General features: G+C 35.4%; 1 protein-coding gene across 1 annotated transcript; it reads right to left on the reverse strand.

Moving 5' to 3' along the window:
- Positions 1-2265: 2265 nt before the first annotated feature.
- Positions 2266-16714, reverse strand: LOC123549185 (arylsulfatase J-like). The gene is made up of 10 exons (XM_045337060.2): positions 15648-16714; positions 13620-13723; positions 11114-11536; positions 8051-8237; positions 7391-7569; positions 6732-6846; positions 5166-5261; positions 3954-4203; positions 3583-3734; positions 2266-2727 (listed from the first exon to the last, which is right to left on the reverse strand). The coding sequence occupies exons 2-10, from the start codon at positions 13683-13685 to the stop codon at positions 2564-2566; spliced, it is 1632 nt and encodes a 543-aa protein (XP_045192995.2). The 5' UTR covers positions 13686-13723; positions 15648-16714; the 3' UTR covers positions 2266-2563.
- Positions 16715-16725: the final 11 nt, after the last annotated feature.

The following is a 16725-nucleotide window of genomic DNA, read 5'->3' on the forward strand; positions in this document are numbered from 1 at the left end:
GCCCTTCACCACCCCGCCCTGATTCATGCATGTGCTCATTTGTGTCTCTTTTTACTTTATACCCCCCCCCCCCCCCCCCACCTTCTCCCACATCTTGAAACCCCATCCCTGTTTTTATTTTTATGTCTTTACAACTAAAAATAATAGGTAAGGGCGCAGATTTCTCGGAAGCACAGAGCACCTAAAACACAGCCTCAGAGCCACGCATTAGCAAAGTAGGTCCACAAAAAAGAAGCTGAGAAGCTGTAATGGAAAAATATTACAGACGGGTTGCTTCAAACATTTAACAAGTACATATTACTTTATGTGAAATATAGATAGAGGGTGAGGAAGTGGTAAAATGGTGGGATGGCGGGGAGGAATTTGAAGAGGAAAGAAGAACAAGGATGAAAATACAAAGGGAATGCTACGTTCCTTAATAACAGTCACACTACAACGTAAGCGCAGACACTCGTGTACCACAATCAAACACACAACCATAACCAACTAAATAACATAGAAAACAGTAGGGCACCGTCTTAGACTCACAATCACACAAACGCACCCATATAAGCACGGAAAAACAATTATGTACCTTCTTAGGATCCCGTCAGCCTGAATAAAGGGGAGCCACGGTAACTAACTCAAAGTAAAGGGGGAGGGATGCAAAAAGTAGCGTAAATGCAAGGGGAAAGGATGGGTGCAATAGGGGGAGTAAGGAGGAGGGAAAAACGCATACAACAAACAAGAAAACATACGCAACAGACAATACAAGACAGACAGAAAACCAGTTGAAAATAGGGGCACCGCCTTGGAACGGTCAGTAACCTATATAAAGGAAACTGTGGGTTTAAACGCGAACAAAGGCTCTTGCATTAGCGCAAAAATAACAAATTAATAAAGTAAAACAAAATTAAGGTAAATCTAAGGTATAATTACACCAATGTACTCAACAACTTGTCTGAAGTCAGAGCACCAAGAGCCTAACTTTTAAGGGCACGACTAAGAAAACTGCAAGACAAAAATCAACTCCCTCCGTCCATTGTATGTAGGATTTGGGAGAAAAGCATCATGGAGTTTTACACTTTATTAGTCATCGCACCATTGAAAACTTGAAATATGTTTTGGAGGTTCTAGGGCATCTTTTATAGAATTAAGGCAAGATTGTATAGTTACTTTGAACTAAGACAATAATATTCATTTATCTAAATATTTTTCCTCCAACTCCACCGCCCTAATTTCCGAATGGTCGTTGCCTAAATGTTAAATTATACAAAATCTTTGAAATGTTTAGGAGATTGGATTTGACCCTTTTTAATACTGTTATGTATAATTTACAAGCAGTCTCATTTTATGGAAACATTTGACTGTCCATAAAGGCAAGAAAAATACAATGTCAGTACTGTTTATTTAATACAAACATTCATGTTTATATGTCCGCCTTACAAGGATACCGTCAGTAGATCTATTGACATTTGCAGCTGAAAAAAACACACAAAAGAACCAACTGAACACGGAATGTTATTTTTTCCAGCCAATGTTCTGATATAATTAAAATGCTATGGAATTGAAAACAAGAACTATCAAAAGCTAACAAAACATGGTTATACGTTCAAGCAAATATACAGAATTAAAACAAACGCTAACAAACAACGTTCGGTAGTAAATGTTTGCTAAGTAATATCTAATAGGTGAAGGATTCAGCTTAAAAGAATCATGTTAGATGAACAATTGAAAACAATACTAAAACCAAAAAAATCATTGTTACCGACCGAGTTAAAATATCAATATTACAATATAACAATATTCCATTTGCAGTTGAAAAAAAAAGAGCTGAAATATTAATATTACAATGTAACAATATTCCACTTGCAGTTGAAAAAAAAGAGTAACAAAGGACGAACGTCAAACCTAGAACTGAAACAAGAATCAACGAAAAGCAATACAACGTCATAATTGAAAACAGAATCATCAAGGGTACAAGGAAACGTCAGGTTACAATCTTCATTATACTGATTCGAGGTGTTTTGCAAAATTAAACTGATTTGAAAAGAAGAGTAAACAAACGTCATTTTTACAAAATTAAAAAAAAAATAAAAGATTTACAATGAAGGAAAAACACGAATCTGAAACTTTGCTGAAATCATACTATCAAGCCTTAAATGATCTATGGAGTTTACAGGACGAAAGTTTTCTTTGTCTGGCTCTCCGTCTCCTAATAATGCGCCTAACACGAATAAAAAAAATACACATACACAAACACACATACACAGTCTCAGAAGTCTCAACATTAACACTACGGTACATAACTTGAAAAAATAAATATTACATTTTGTTACACAAATTGAGAAAATCATACATTAATAATAGAGAAAAATTGCAGAAATATCAACACTGTGATACAGGAACATTATTTAACGACGTAAACAACACAAAACAATAACGGATGCTCCTTTATGTGTTAAAACGAGTAGTATTCCTGAATATCAAAAGAAAAGTTCTATAACCATGGTCCCCAGAATCCATTTTGCCTTGCTGGGTCAGCATTAGCATCTATAGGTTTTATTATTGCAGGAACAGATGATCATTGATAATGCTCAAGTCTGCCAAGCATAATCTGCACAATGTCTGGATATTTGTCTGACACATCCCTCATTTCATTAGGATCTCTCCGTATATTGAACAGCCATACATTTTGGGCACCATCACGATACGTTTCGTTCCAGTTCTTTGACCGGGATCCGTTCACTAAAGTAGAATAGTAGTAGTATATAACTGTCACATGTAAATTAGGATGACAAAAAGCATACAGACACATTAATGACCTGAAGATTTACAAATCCATTTGTTTTCAACGTTTTAGTCAATTTCAACCATTAGATATATTCTGTGATGTATGAACAAAAAAGCTCCCAAAGGAAATCAAAGCCTTGAGGTGTCTGGTGGTTGCGGGTTTTGCTAGATTTATTTTAATTTTAAATGCCCATCTCTAAATATACCTGTATAAGAAACAAATACTAATGTGCCTCATATCTAAGATAATCTCTGCCTGACCTTACATGACCAGCTGGAAGTCAGTGATGTAACCATAGGCTGGAATACCTAATCATTCACAGGTCTTACATTATCTAAATGGCCAGTGTGAATGGATAGAGGATGAGTAAGAACTGCTTGATCATTGATAATTCATCCGCATTGTTCATGAATGGGACTACTTTGTGTAGCACATGAACATATCATTTGGATGTGATTTGGAATCAAATAAAGATGCTACATGATTGTCAGAAATACACTTAACTTTGGTAGCGGGATAAACCCGCAACCAAAAACAACACCAACAAAAAAAAAAAACAACAACATCGGTTGCATTATGCATTATGTATTTATCCTGATGAAGGCATAAGCGCCGAAACGTTGATATAAGATAAATATTCACGTGTTATTTTTGAATTTTACCATCGTATACCAATGTTATAACCAGTTATCAACTTTTAAAATGATACCATATGTATGCATTTCGAATGGCTGTGAGTGATTTTGCTTACTGTACAACACATTCGCTGTACACATATATATTCTTAGAAAATCAGTAAAACTAACTACCTGGGTATCCGGTCATTATCTTCCAATCATCCACACGTAGTGCAGCACTAATTCTTCTGTCAAAAGTGTTATTAAACAAAGGTTGTCCTTCAGCTACAGACAAGGGATCAATGTTGATTAATATTTCGTCTCTTTTGTTCGACGCCCTCTTACTGTAACATGCATTTATAATGAGATTCTTGAATGTAAGGCATGTCAGTATAAAAATTCAGGTTCACTGGCTTATACTTTGGAAACAAAATGGATCAAGCAGATTCTTGGTTGTTTTTTCTGGATCATGAAACCTAGCTTTGCCTGTTAAATTTTATAAGGACAATTTTTTTTGCAACTCTTTCATATCGTATGTACTGTTAAATATTAACAAAACTCACGTTATAGTAAGCCATTGGTCAAACCCATCTAATGGTCTTGTCCCTTGCGTACCTCCCTTAGCGATATTAAGTATAGTTGGGAACCAGTCAGTTACGTGAATCAGATCTGTTGATACTGTTCCCGCCATTGTTGATTCAAGCCATTTGCTATATACAAATCCAACAGCTCGAATACCGCCTTCGAAGTATTGACTTTTGCCCCCTCGTAGTGGTTTGTTGCTCCCGCCATCTTTTTCGTTAGCACCATTGTCTACAATTTTGAATAAGCTAGGAACATGCTATGAATAAAATGTCTATCGTGCAAAATAAATGAGATAAACATATAGATAAATAAATAATGAATAATGTCATAATAAAAGAGGTAATTAGTTATTTCAGTAGATTTCAAGCTGTCTACTTTTTAGCAGTACGGAGCATGAAATATTCGAGGAAGAGCTAATGTGACGTCATCTTACGTCCACCTGTCGTCCTTTAACATCTGTACAATTAACACATTTGAGACATCAAATTCTCAAGTAGTCTTTGTGAAAATGATTCAAAATGGACCTCGACCTCGTTATAATTCTTAAAATCATCATGTCTGTATTCAGATAAGCTCTTATGTTTGAAAACAAAATGTGGAAAATACTGAAACCAAAATTGAGCGCTTTATCTAGAAATGTGTCCGTATCTGATATATGCATAAAGTAATTAAGTAAAATAAACAAAGACATAAAATGAAATGTTATCAGAAAGTTGTTTCGACCTGGATGTTTTGTAAAACGTTAGAAATGGCGTTATCTTGTTTGTGATGCTTATGTCTCTAATGTTATAGTTTTACGAAACTTGGGAAAAATCTAAATGATATTGGCTAATTTGATCATTGGCAAGAATCATATAGCATCAGTGTTATTATCCATATTATAGACCATTTGTCTTCAGCTAGAACGTAACGGTTTCACCAAGAGTCTCATTTCAAAACAGTCCTACAGATTATATTGCGCCAAACATGATTAAAATCTTTTGGTTTTACATGTCATTTACATCGAAATAAACATAAACTTCTATACTTGGTGGAATCACAGAGATACAGAAAAAACAAGTATTCAGACCCTGTTATAGTCGTCTCGTACGATCATGCAAGGGGTCCAGTTCTATTCTTTTAATACTCAAGTTTGTTACCCCAGAAACGAAATTTCAAAAATCTAACTATAGTAACACATCTAAATTTACCGGTTGTGAATATCAACAAAGAGTTGCTCATATATCCTAGTACTTTCAGTGCCTTGGTTATATTTCCAACTGCTTCATCCATACATGACACAAGTCCTAAAAATCAAATTTTCAGATTTAAATCATGAAACGATCCCATGTAGTAATTAATATGCACCCCATTTAATTTCATTACATGTATACATATTTAACTGTGTTTTCGGTTACCGCGGCCCATGTGGATTTCCATTGAATCTTTTAAAATCAAATGAATTCATAGGACATTGCTCGATTAAAAATATATTCAAATATTTTCAAAACAAGTAGTCAGGCTAGAAGAATGTTTTTCGAAAACTTAGATTTAAGCTTTTGCAACATAATACTTTGACTGTCCCTGGTCTATTTTTTGGAAAATACCAAATGTCTTTAAAAACAAAAATGATTCGCGAGATTTGTTATGACTGTGTTTCTCAGATACTTATTTAGGCACTTCGGGTAACAAAATATAAAAATATTGTGCTCAATTTGAAATTAAACCAAATATTGCAATTTTGATAGTTCTACAATTTTACATGTTTTGTAACATTTTCACAACTTGAAATACATGGAGAAATACGTTAGATACAAAAAGCATGGTCTTGTTCTTATTGAATAAAAAAAAGAAAAAGAAGTTTCATTTTGTTCTATTGATAGTATCAGAATTATACGTTTTCAAGGTAGAGCCATATTTCTAAATACATTTGTATAGTGGTTTCTGTACAAAATCTTTCTTAAGTCTTGTAAACCATTTGGTAATTATATTTTAAAACTAGTAAATTCATGAAACTTCGCTCAAGGATAACCTAACACCTTAACTTTAAATGCCCCTTCTCCAGTTATGTTAAATTAAGTAAAGATATACATATAAGAAATGGCGAATTTGTGTTCTAAATTGCAATTCAATAATATTTTTGAAGGATTCTTTTAACAACAAACTGTTTCCAGGGCAACGTAAAACAAAATGCCAGATTTTACGTTATCAATTTCTTCTATAACACATTCAAATTCAAATCGAAGTTGCTGAGTAAAGAAATACCATAACCATCTTCAGTCATAGGGTGAGGAACCATTGCATTTCATGTTTAAACCTAATTATAGTATTCGGTGCCGAGAATAATAGCAGAAAGATTCATTGCGCTATCCGACGCACTCACTTATATTTGGTAGTTTCTGTCATCATTCTTAGAAGTTTATAAATATATATATTATTTTCATAAATTTTCATAAATTTCAAAATGGTTGTCAGTTTAAAATGTCATTTTAATAATGATCCTTTTTTGGTCATTCTTTCAGTGTAACAGTGAGAGAATAAAGTGGATCCAACCCAGCACCCGACCAGAAGCAGTATCTATTAATTTCATCCAAGCATATTTAAGTAAACAGCTGATATACAGAACTGCTTATTACAAATTAGAGGCATGTGATTAATTAGACAAATTATGTAACTGTTAACCTTTAAATAACACGTTTCATCTATTTCATAGTTGTCATAGTTTCAAAAGCCAATATTTCAACTTTATAGATATACATGAATGTCAAAATAAGTACCTGCATATGTCCTTCTTTTTAGATCAGGGATGCTCCCTTCGTATGGTTTGACGTAACTATCCGGAACTTGTAACGGTGTATGAGGTGCTTGAAACGGAATGTACAAAAACAGTGGCTGAAAGGAGACGACGAAATATTGAGCTGAAGTATCGATAATTCGAGAGAGATCCCGAAGTTCATTTGGAATTTTTTCAAAAAAAAAAAGAAAAAAAAAGGCTAAACAACAATACAACTCGATGAGAATTCGTAACATGTATAATCACCGGATAACACAATCATGAAAGATGTTACATAAAATATGATTATGTGGAATGAAGAACATTGCTAAATAGACCTTCTGTCAAATCAAAATGCACCTGGTAAAGTAACAAAATAGTGTAAAAAAACGATAAGAAAATAGAAAAGGCGAAATTCTGGGGTCGTGGGTGTCACGGCCACACCTTCTCATATGTGATTAGCACTGGTTTTTCCAGGAAGCGGACTCGAGATCACAATCGATCTAAAATAAATCCATGTAAACTATCAATATATATACATAAGAAGCTTTATATCATAAATAGTAATTCTCTAAATGTAAAATGGGTATAGTCAGTTCTGACCTGCTACATTGTATTGCATTCACACTGTACTGTGTACGCTACAGGATAGACAAAACTAACCTTAGTTTTATTGTGCGTATTTAAGATGTCAATGACCTTTCCTGTAAATAAGTGTGTAGAATATATTCCGTTGTATTTTTCTACATCAGCAGGTTTTTCGTTCTCCAGTAAATCATATCCACTCCATTGCTCGAACTTAGTACGGTGGGTGTAGTAGTCCTGGTGACCATTTAGAAAACCTTCGGTGGTATAGAGAGAGGTTTAAGACCATAAAAATAGTCCTTATTGATAAAAAAAGAAATAAGGCAGCCTTCCTTTAAAACAGCATTAACTTCAACTGTGTTACTTCCAATAATCAAATTTGATATTTGGAAAGTAAAAATTGAACAAATGCCCTTTATTTAAAATCTATATAAAGAGGATCCCTTGGAAGTAAAGAATGCAGACAGAAAAATGATAGTAAACTCGGCTTAATTGAGTCTCTTAATGAAAGGTTATGAAATATGCAACTACCTTCACATCCCATTGTAACGACTTAAAAAGAACAAATATACATCGAATGCCTCTCATGTTCCAAACAGACCAGAAAGTATAACAACACTAATACCACATACAGGGAAGGCTTTTCACGGACCCAGTGTTGGAAAGACAAATAAACAAAGTTTTGATACATTCTGACTACAACCGTTCAGGGTTAAGTCTGAATGTATTGAAACGTACCGAAGAAGCTGTCGAACCCTCTATATGTCGGCGTGTATTCTTTTTTAAAGAACCCCAGGTTCCACTTGCCTACCATATGCGTTGCATATCCAACTTCTTTGAGCTTGTCAGCTATGATCGGACTGTCCAAAGGAAGACCCCGGGGCTCTGCTGGCCAAATAACATCATGCTGTAGACCAGTATGTATCTGAAATGAAAATTAATTATACGCAAAATCAGACATCAGGGTAATTATTTTGAAAAAAAATCCCGGACAAATGTAACAGTGCTTCCTTTGCAGGAAGATGAACATTTCTGACCCATAATTACTTGCTCGTTACCACTGTATATTGAGAGCGCTTCTCAATGGCACGTGTGTAACCGAAAGGCACTGCCCGCACGTGTCTGTTATAGTACGAGGATTGTCTTCTTTCCCAATCGCTACCACTAATATGTGATACGATTAATGTTTCTCATGTGACGTGACAGAAGTTCCAGTTGGTATCAGGTTTGGTATAAGTGTATGTTTATTTGTTGAATAATATTATATTACAATAACCTCTTACTTGTTGTGGTTGCGGATGGGATAATCCGAATAAGGCGGTAACGACACTCTGTCGATATATCGCTAAACAGTCACTCTCAAGCGATTATTTCGTAATATATATGGATGTGGAGGTAAATACATTTTCTTACATACTCTTTTTGGCCTTTGACTTACGGCCAGACGTTCGAATTTTGCGAAATATAAAGCCCGAAACTAACTTGAAACTTATCAACGCGAAATTTCCAGTTAAAAACTGACGATTTCGACCTAGTATCTGCAAATTTCGAGTTAAGTTTGTATAGGAATTTCAAGTAGAACGCGATTTCCATTTATACTCTTCCGCAATTACTGCAAATGACGTTTTTCGCACTATTCTTTATTTTAGCGTGTTTAAACGTAGCGTAAAATGTAATTAAACCTGTGCAGTAATAGTAAATTAACGATTGTTTGTTTGTTAAATTATTGAATGAATTATACGAAAAGAAATATGTATATTTTTTATCAACAACACATTCTCCAACGATTTTATGCAAGTAAATTACACCAACAACAAAAATGTGATGCATCGAGACTCCTGTAGGCTGACCATTGTTTTGTTTGATCTCGAGAGAACTTATCCTTAAAATTAAAACAAAATCACACTTTGTAGAAGAGGAAAAAAAGGAAAACGAGTAACTCTTTTACACCGTCGGTCGAGTGTCGCTTCGGCTGCTAGAGGTCGTTGATTTGATCCCTAGTCGCGTCAAACCACAGACGCGGAACTTGTCATTGTAACCGTTCCTCGCTTGGCGCGCATAAAAGAGGATAGTTCTAGAACTGACCAGTCCGGTGTCCAGTATCAGTTGACCGGGTAGGGTATTATGTCACGTGTTTACGGCATGTTTACTCTAAACCCGAACAAACACACATACATAAAACCCGAACAAACACACATACATAAAACCCGAACAAACATACATACATAAAGGTAGCAGTTGATAGTTTCCAGCCTTAGATGCGAATTGTCCAGGGTCAAAATCTTAAAATAAAGGTAAGTGTCAAAACTGAAGGTCATGTTTTCATTCATAATGATATTCAATGCGGATTTTGTGCCGTTTGTTGCTGTGAAATGGACATTCAAAAACTTCTGACAAATATTCAGCCGACCGGAACGGAATTAGTGCCCTGAAGTTGGTCAGATTCGAAACTACGAATGTTGACTGCTGGCTCTATGTGCAAATGTCAAAACAACAGAGGAGGCATAATTCAAGAAGGAGTACTGAAAAAATGTGATCCGTTGACAGATACTTTTGTTATGCAGAATAGGTACAGGAGAGGCTTGTGTTCAAGGCACTGTGCATTGCATTGTTGGACTCCTGCTTTTCCCCTAACTTTTTGCCACAAGGCCAAATATGGCAATATTTTGGAAAATTTGTCCATATTTTCGAGAACCCATGTTTCACTATTAGCTACCTATGGACTACATAATCTTATAAATTGCAAATATTTCTATTGTATTTTAAGAAAACATACAAATACATGATAACTATATGCTTTATTTCTTTCAAATCACATTGTTTAGTTGATTTCTGCTTAATCGAAGGAAGACGGTCTCCGGCCGGCTTGCGAAAAGTCCCAAAAACTGGCATCTACTACCAAAACCCGAACAAACACACATACATAAAACCCGAACAAACACACATACATGGGGGCAAGGGACAGTAGATTTGAAAATTTCACAAATCTGCGCTTATACCAGTGCGAAAAAAAAAATGAAAAATCCAATTTTGATAAATTCAAGGCAAGTTTGAGCGAATGTATTGCATAGACTTAGTACTTCATTATGTGACATTTTCAGCCTGTCGATTCTCTTGCTTCTGTGATAAAAACGAGTAAAACGCAGGTTTTAGGACACTAAATTTTGAGGCAAAAATGGCCCAAAATGCACACCTTGCGCGACCTGTACCGTATTATCTGCAAACGACTGACCTAAAACACATGCATATTTTTAAAGCCATGTGGCCAGACGAAAATAATGGTGGGAAGAAAAGTGTCTCATAACCGTTTACTTTTTCCGCTATTTTGAGCTGAATCTCGATGAATGAATGACCGTTTCCATTTCGTCTGAATTCCGTTACCTCAGGTAAGACTTTAGACCCAGCCGCCTACACGGAGCTAGGAAAATCGATTCAAGCACATATTTACTTTACACAATAACTACTCGTACGCAGGAATCCTCAGTTTTATAAACATCATAAATAACCAGTTGAATATAAATGCCTTTAAAGTGCATCGGTCTATTTTATTTAAAAAACGTACCCGGGCCGAAACTGGCCTCTGCCACTTAAACATTGTACATCGAGTCGTTTAAATTCGGTCGGTCACATTTCGTCTTCGACAAAACAAAATTGTTGTGTGAAGTTAAGCAAGAAATGTTTTCGACATAATCTGCCACAAGACAAAATAAAACGAATTCGGGAAAAACCGATAAATGTTCGGTCATATTTTGGAAAATTTAAAATATACATGGATAGAAAAGTTAAACTACTTATTCTTACCTGGTATCTTCCAGAGAGAAGCTGGCTTCGTGTCGCTGTACCTTCGGGTTGAACGTAATAATTCTCTAACCGCACCCCAGTCTTCGCTAGTAAATCAATATTTGGCGTATTAATTTCGGAACCATGATAACTGACGTCATTATACCCCAAATCATCAGCAACCATTAATATAATATGTGGCCGATTTGTTTTCTTAGTCACTACAGTATGTGCACTGAACTGATTTTTTAACTTGTTTTCAGTTAATTTATTGTCTAGCTTGTGTTCTTCAGTGAAGTGATTGCCGAACTTGTTTTTTGTGACATCATTATCGACTGAAAGATCTACTTCCGTTGTCTTATAGTTATAGTACACATGCACAAGTATCACAAAAGCGAGAGCAGTACAAGTAGTTTTCTGCAAAGAAGGTGTTCTGATTGTGTTCTGAAAAGGTAAAATAAATCAGTATAATTGTGCTTTTGATATATCAATATGTATTACAATTAACACAAACACGTTTGAATAGATGTAACTGACAGACATAAGTACATGTGATAAAGTTATAAGAAGCCAGTAGATATACAATAATGACGAAACAAACACGAGGATGCTATAGGCATACATGTTGTCATAATTCATTACACAACTGTTCTATTGTTCTCTGCGGGTTAATAACCAAAATGAATACCTACATACCATACCTGCGCACGTGCACAAGTATCATACCATAGCGATATAAATATTGCGTATATATTTCTTTATAATTTTCATAATGTCACATGTGCAAATAGCTGTGCCTACAAGACGTTTAGCTGCTAAACTGCATTTTTGGTTCAACTCCTGCGTACCGACCATTTTTTCCGCAAATTTTATCGGTAGAAATATTGCCATATTTATCGGATCAAACATTATGGTCTATAAACGTTATGGAAAATGTTGAAAAAAAAAAACATATTTAAAAGTATCTTAGATAAAGACAAAGTATTTCTCACCAGCGTTTCCTGAAAATGAATACTAGATCTACAAGAGAAAACAATCAGGTTTCGTGAAATATGTTACACAGATATTGTAAGAGTAAAAGTAACATCAATAACAACATTACATTGAATTAAAAAAAATGGTCTGAGGTGATTTTGAACTCGTGGTATCGTGCGTGGCAGTCAGATAGCTACCACTATGCCACCGTGCCATTGGTTATTTATATTGGTTATTTTAGGATACAAATATTTCGTAAAATAATGGAAACACCCGAAAATACTGGTGAATACGGTGCCCCTAAAGTGACATGTTACGCACTTTTTTTCCACTTAGGTAATGTGAGACTTTTTTTATTTCGTTTAAACGAAATAACTAATTCGTTTAAACGAAATAACTAATTCGTTTAAACGAAATGATTTCGTTTAAATAACTAATTCGTTTAAACGAACATTTCGTTTAAACGAAATCATTTCGTTTAAACGAATTAGTTATTTCGTTTAAACGAAATAGTTATTTCGTTTAAACGAAATAACATTTCGTTTAAACGAAATAACTAATTCGTTAAAACGAAATGATTTCGTTTAAACGAAATAAAAAAAGTCTCACATTACCTAAGTGGAAAAAAAGTGCATAACATGTCACTTTAGGGGCACCGTAGGTGAAGATTAATGAGTGCCAGGTCAATAATTACGGAAAATAGACAATACCTGCGTCAAGTAGCATTTACAAATGTGTACTTCTTTTTTAAATATTGTAAATTTTGACCTTTGAATCACGATCGTCATGTTTTCTCTCGGAGTCACGATTCGCACGAGCGCGGGTATTTTCATTTCATGAACACCTCCTACTCGGTTAGTAACCTACACATAGGTTTTATTTTTGTGTATTGCCCAACTGTTTTACTTAGTTTCATGTATTCAAGTGTAAGCTAAATAACATACTTAATCATGCATGTAAGACTGTGGTTCGAACCCCGACCTATTGTTGAGTTATGACAAATTGTTAACTATATCTCTATTCTACTAAGATATCTAGCAAAGGAATATGCATTTTGATACTGTACTGAGATCCATCTAACTCATACAGTGAAGATGTTCGAAAAGTTATGAAGAGAAGTTTCTAATTCTTTTTTTTATATCTTATGCCATATTTCGTTGTTCCAGAGAAAAATGGACGTTAAGTGCGTACCATAAACCGATTTAAAATCCCCGGTGATTTTTTTTGCCACTTACCGTTCTAAGATGGTGCCCAACTGTAATAATTTTATTTCGTTTATCATCGTTGTCTGTGTGTTTTGCTTTGCTTTGCTTGCGTTTGTGTTGGTTGTATGTATGGCCATGCGTGCACTGCTGTGTGTTGCGATTTTAGGAGACTGTGTCCTTGAGAACGGACCTATCCTGTTGGATATTTTATCCTTGTTTTTGTTATACAAGTGACAAAGTCGCCCTTTTGGCATCGGTTGGGATTGGTTGAGTGGCCAGTGCTCACTTTTTATAACTCTTCTAGAGAAAGTAATAATTCTTACTTCTTTGTTCTCATTCGTTCTTACCTGAATTTTTCTCTTTGCTTTTTGAAGCTGACGTGATATCGACTGAATAACACCTCCATTTTCCATGCTAGAACTGCTTGTTAGTAGTCTTGAAAATCACCTTGCTCAAAATACAGTAAATAAATGCTTAATCTAAATAAATCTGGACGCTTTCTTAGTTACCTAAAGCAAGATTTGTTAATAAACTAAACAATATATGAACTAGGATTAAAGTATACAGCATCTCGAATATGCGAATAAACCGCAACATGAAACATGACACTGACGGCAATGTTCGTTTGATGTGATTACATGCATACTCTCCGAGCGTTAGGCAAGTACACACTTGAAACTCTATATCTCGAATTCCATCGGAGCAAACGTTTTACTTCGAGATAACCGAAATTCGACTTAAAATGACATTTTGTGTGCGTTTTCTCTGGACGGAACTTAAAAACTGTCTTTAAGATAGCAGGATTTGAGAATATCGAGTGCCAAATGTATTTGAACACATACGAACGAACGTCCTTAGAGGATGATGGTTTGCCGACTGAATGCGTCACTTTGTCTACTCAACAATTTGAAATTGGTATAAAATGAAACACATTTTTTTTCTACATTTTGTTTCAGGTAAGGGAAGGTGTGTCTGAATTGACACATTGGGTCAATTTATTTATCTTATTTTGAATAGTTTAACGTTGCACCGACACAATTATAGGTCATATGGCGACTTTCCAGCTTTGATGGATGAGGAAGACCTCAGAACCACTGACCTTCCGTCAGCCAGCTGGATGACTTCCTCACATGAAGAATTCAACGCCCCGAGTGGGTTTCGAACCCACATCGCTAAGTCATCTGTAGTAATTTGAAGTCAGCGACCTTAACTACTCGGTCCGGAGACCCCCGCATATGGGATCAAAGAGGGTTTAGGCCCCCGCATATGGAGTGAAAGAGGGTCGATGTCAAGGTCAGTGTTACTAAACATCATGGTCCGCTCAATAAGTGGAAAAAATGCTGATCAGTGCTATTCACGTCTAAACGTTTTCTAATCAATGCGGTTTGTGTATTACGACAACTCTTGCAAGTTCATTAAGGCATTTTTGTACCGACATGCTGATTGTTCTAGCGAGTGTGATTTTGATCAGATCAAACGGACTTTGATCGGTCCAGTCTTTTAGAGAATCGGCCTTAAGAAAAGCATACAGCCTCATTTTGACATGCATTGATTCAATAACCCATTCCCAGCCTGAACTAGTTGACTGACGTGTTTTTATATCATTCGTTCTAATTAAAGAAACAGAAACTTTTAATAGACACATATTCATTCGATTTAATTCTTCGTAAATTCATGTCGTATATCTGTCATGAATTTAGTTTTTTCATCATTACGTAAAACATATAGTAAGAACAAACACTGGAAAGTTTAGTAGTGGAATAAAGCAATTTTGCTCCAGTTTGGCAAAGTAAACGTCTCACTACTATGCGTTTACACTATTTCATGGACCCGCAATGTCACTCAACAATGTTCGTGTGATTACGTACTTTGGAATTCTTCGGACATACATAATTAAGCCGCGCCATGAGAAAACCAACATAGTGCGTTTGCGACCAGCATGGGTACATCCAGACCAGCCTACGCATCCGTGCAGTCTGGTCAGGATCCAAACTGTTCGCTTTCAAAGCCTATTACAATTAGAGAAACTGTTAGCGAACAGCATGGATCGTGACCAGACTGCGCGGATGCGGAGGCTGGTCTGGATCCATGCTGATCGCACACGCACTATATTGGTTTTCTCATGGCGCGGCTCATATAGTTCAACACGTACATCCTTTGAACGGAAATTGTCGAAGTCGCAAACGAAGAATAGGTAAATTACCGATTGTCATTGTGGGTCCACTACCTTAAGAAACTCAAAGTGTTACGACATTTAGCCTGAAAAAATATTAACAGAAAGCAAAATATACTTATAGCTTTTTTGCTTTGATAACATGCACTATCGAATATTCAATTAATACAAAGTAACTTATGTAAGAAAATATGTTACATACCTAGAAGAAAATAGTGTATAGTTATCCAATTGCAATTCTGATTTTACCTACTGTATATGAACATGTTTTATTCAATTATATCAATAAAAAGCATAACAGTTGTACAGCTGAATGGAACCAGCATATAGTTCTACAGCTTAATGGCGTGCACCAGCTTGGGAAGAGTAACGATGTAGAGAGAAACTGAAAATCTATTTCTATTTTTTTGCAAAATAGCAAATACAGATAAAACATACATACGCTACATCGATTATCTTATAATTCGTATTATTGCAAACTTTCTTGCATACAAGCGTAAACATGAATTTGTGCTACTCTGGCCCCGTGTTCACAAAACATTTTCAGTCAGCTGAGTTTGATAATGAAAGTTTATTTCTCGTTTGTATCCAAATAGCATGTTTAAGAGTTAATTTTAAGTAAATAGATATTTTAAAGTGACGATTCAGTATTGATGATAAGCCTCATTTGGAATTTAAGCTTAAAGTTTTAGTAAAATTGATATTAAAATTTCAAACTCAAACTCAGCTGAGACCGAAACATGCTTTGTGAACACGGGGCATGACGTTTTTACGCTCTTTTTCATTCAGGTATTTACGAGGACGTGTTGGTCTTTAACGAAAGCATGTGCCCGAACGTAAACGAATCAAGTAATAATTATCAAACACATGTAGTATAATCAACGTTAAGGAAGTGAAAATGCTGTTCAATAAACATTGTGTGTTTAACCCTCAAGAAAACACCACAACTGTATTAACTTTACGTAGACTTCAATGGTATTTGCATGGTATGCCATGTTTTTAACGATGATAACTTGAATACTCTCGGTAGGTGGCCACCAAAGGAAATTTTCTGTTACATCATTTTAAAATCTCAGCAACGGTTTAGGAAAATATAACGTTTGGTTTGCTGCATAGGTCATATGGCGACTTCCCAGGTGTTAACAATGGAGGAAGACCTCCAAGCGCCCATCCGAGCAATATTTATTTGTTTCTAATTTACTCAAACATAATCTTTATCCAGTTTTAAGCGTAATCTTTATTTCTGCACTTTCATCCTCTACGCTTATTGTACAAAATAA

The sequence above is a fragment of the Mercenaria mercenaria genome, chromosome 6, assembly GCF_021730395.1.
Source record: "Mercenaria mercenaria strain notata chromosome 6, MADL_Memer_1, whole genome shotgun sequence".
Lineage (NCBI taxonomy): Eukaryota > Metazoa > Mollusca > Bivalvia > Venerida > Veneridae > Mercenaria > Mercenaria mercenaria.

What these genes read in the sequence shown, in the direction of transcription:
- LOC123549185 (XM_045337060.2), bottom strand. Translation starts at nt 13,685, where the DNA reads ATGGAAAATGGAGGTGTTATTCAGTCGATATCACGTCAGCTTCAAAAA. An exon ending in ATACGCACAATAAAACTAAG is followed by an intron (nt 6,847 to 7,390) that starts GTTAGTTTTGTC and finishes GTCTCCTTTCAG; the next exon opens with CCACTGTTTTTGTACATTCC. An exon ending in GACCAATGGCTTACTATAAC is followed by an intron (nt 3,735 to 3,953) that starts GTGAGTTTTGTT and finishes TGCATGTTACAG; the next exon opens with TAAGAGGGCGTCGAACAAAA.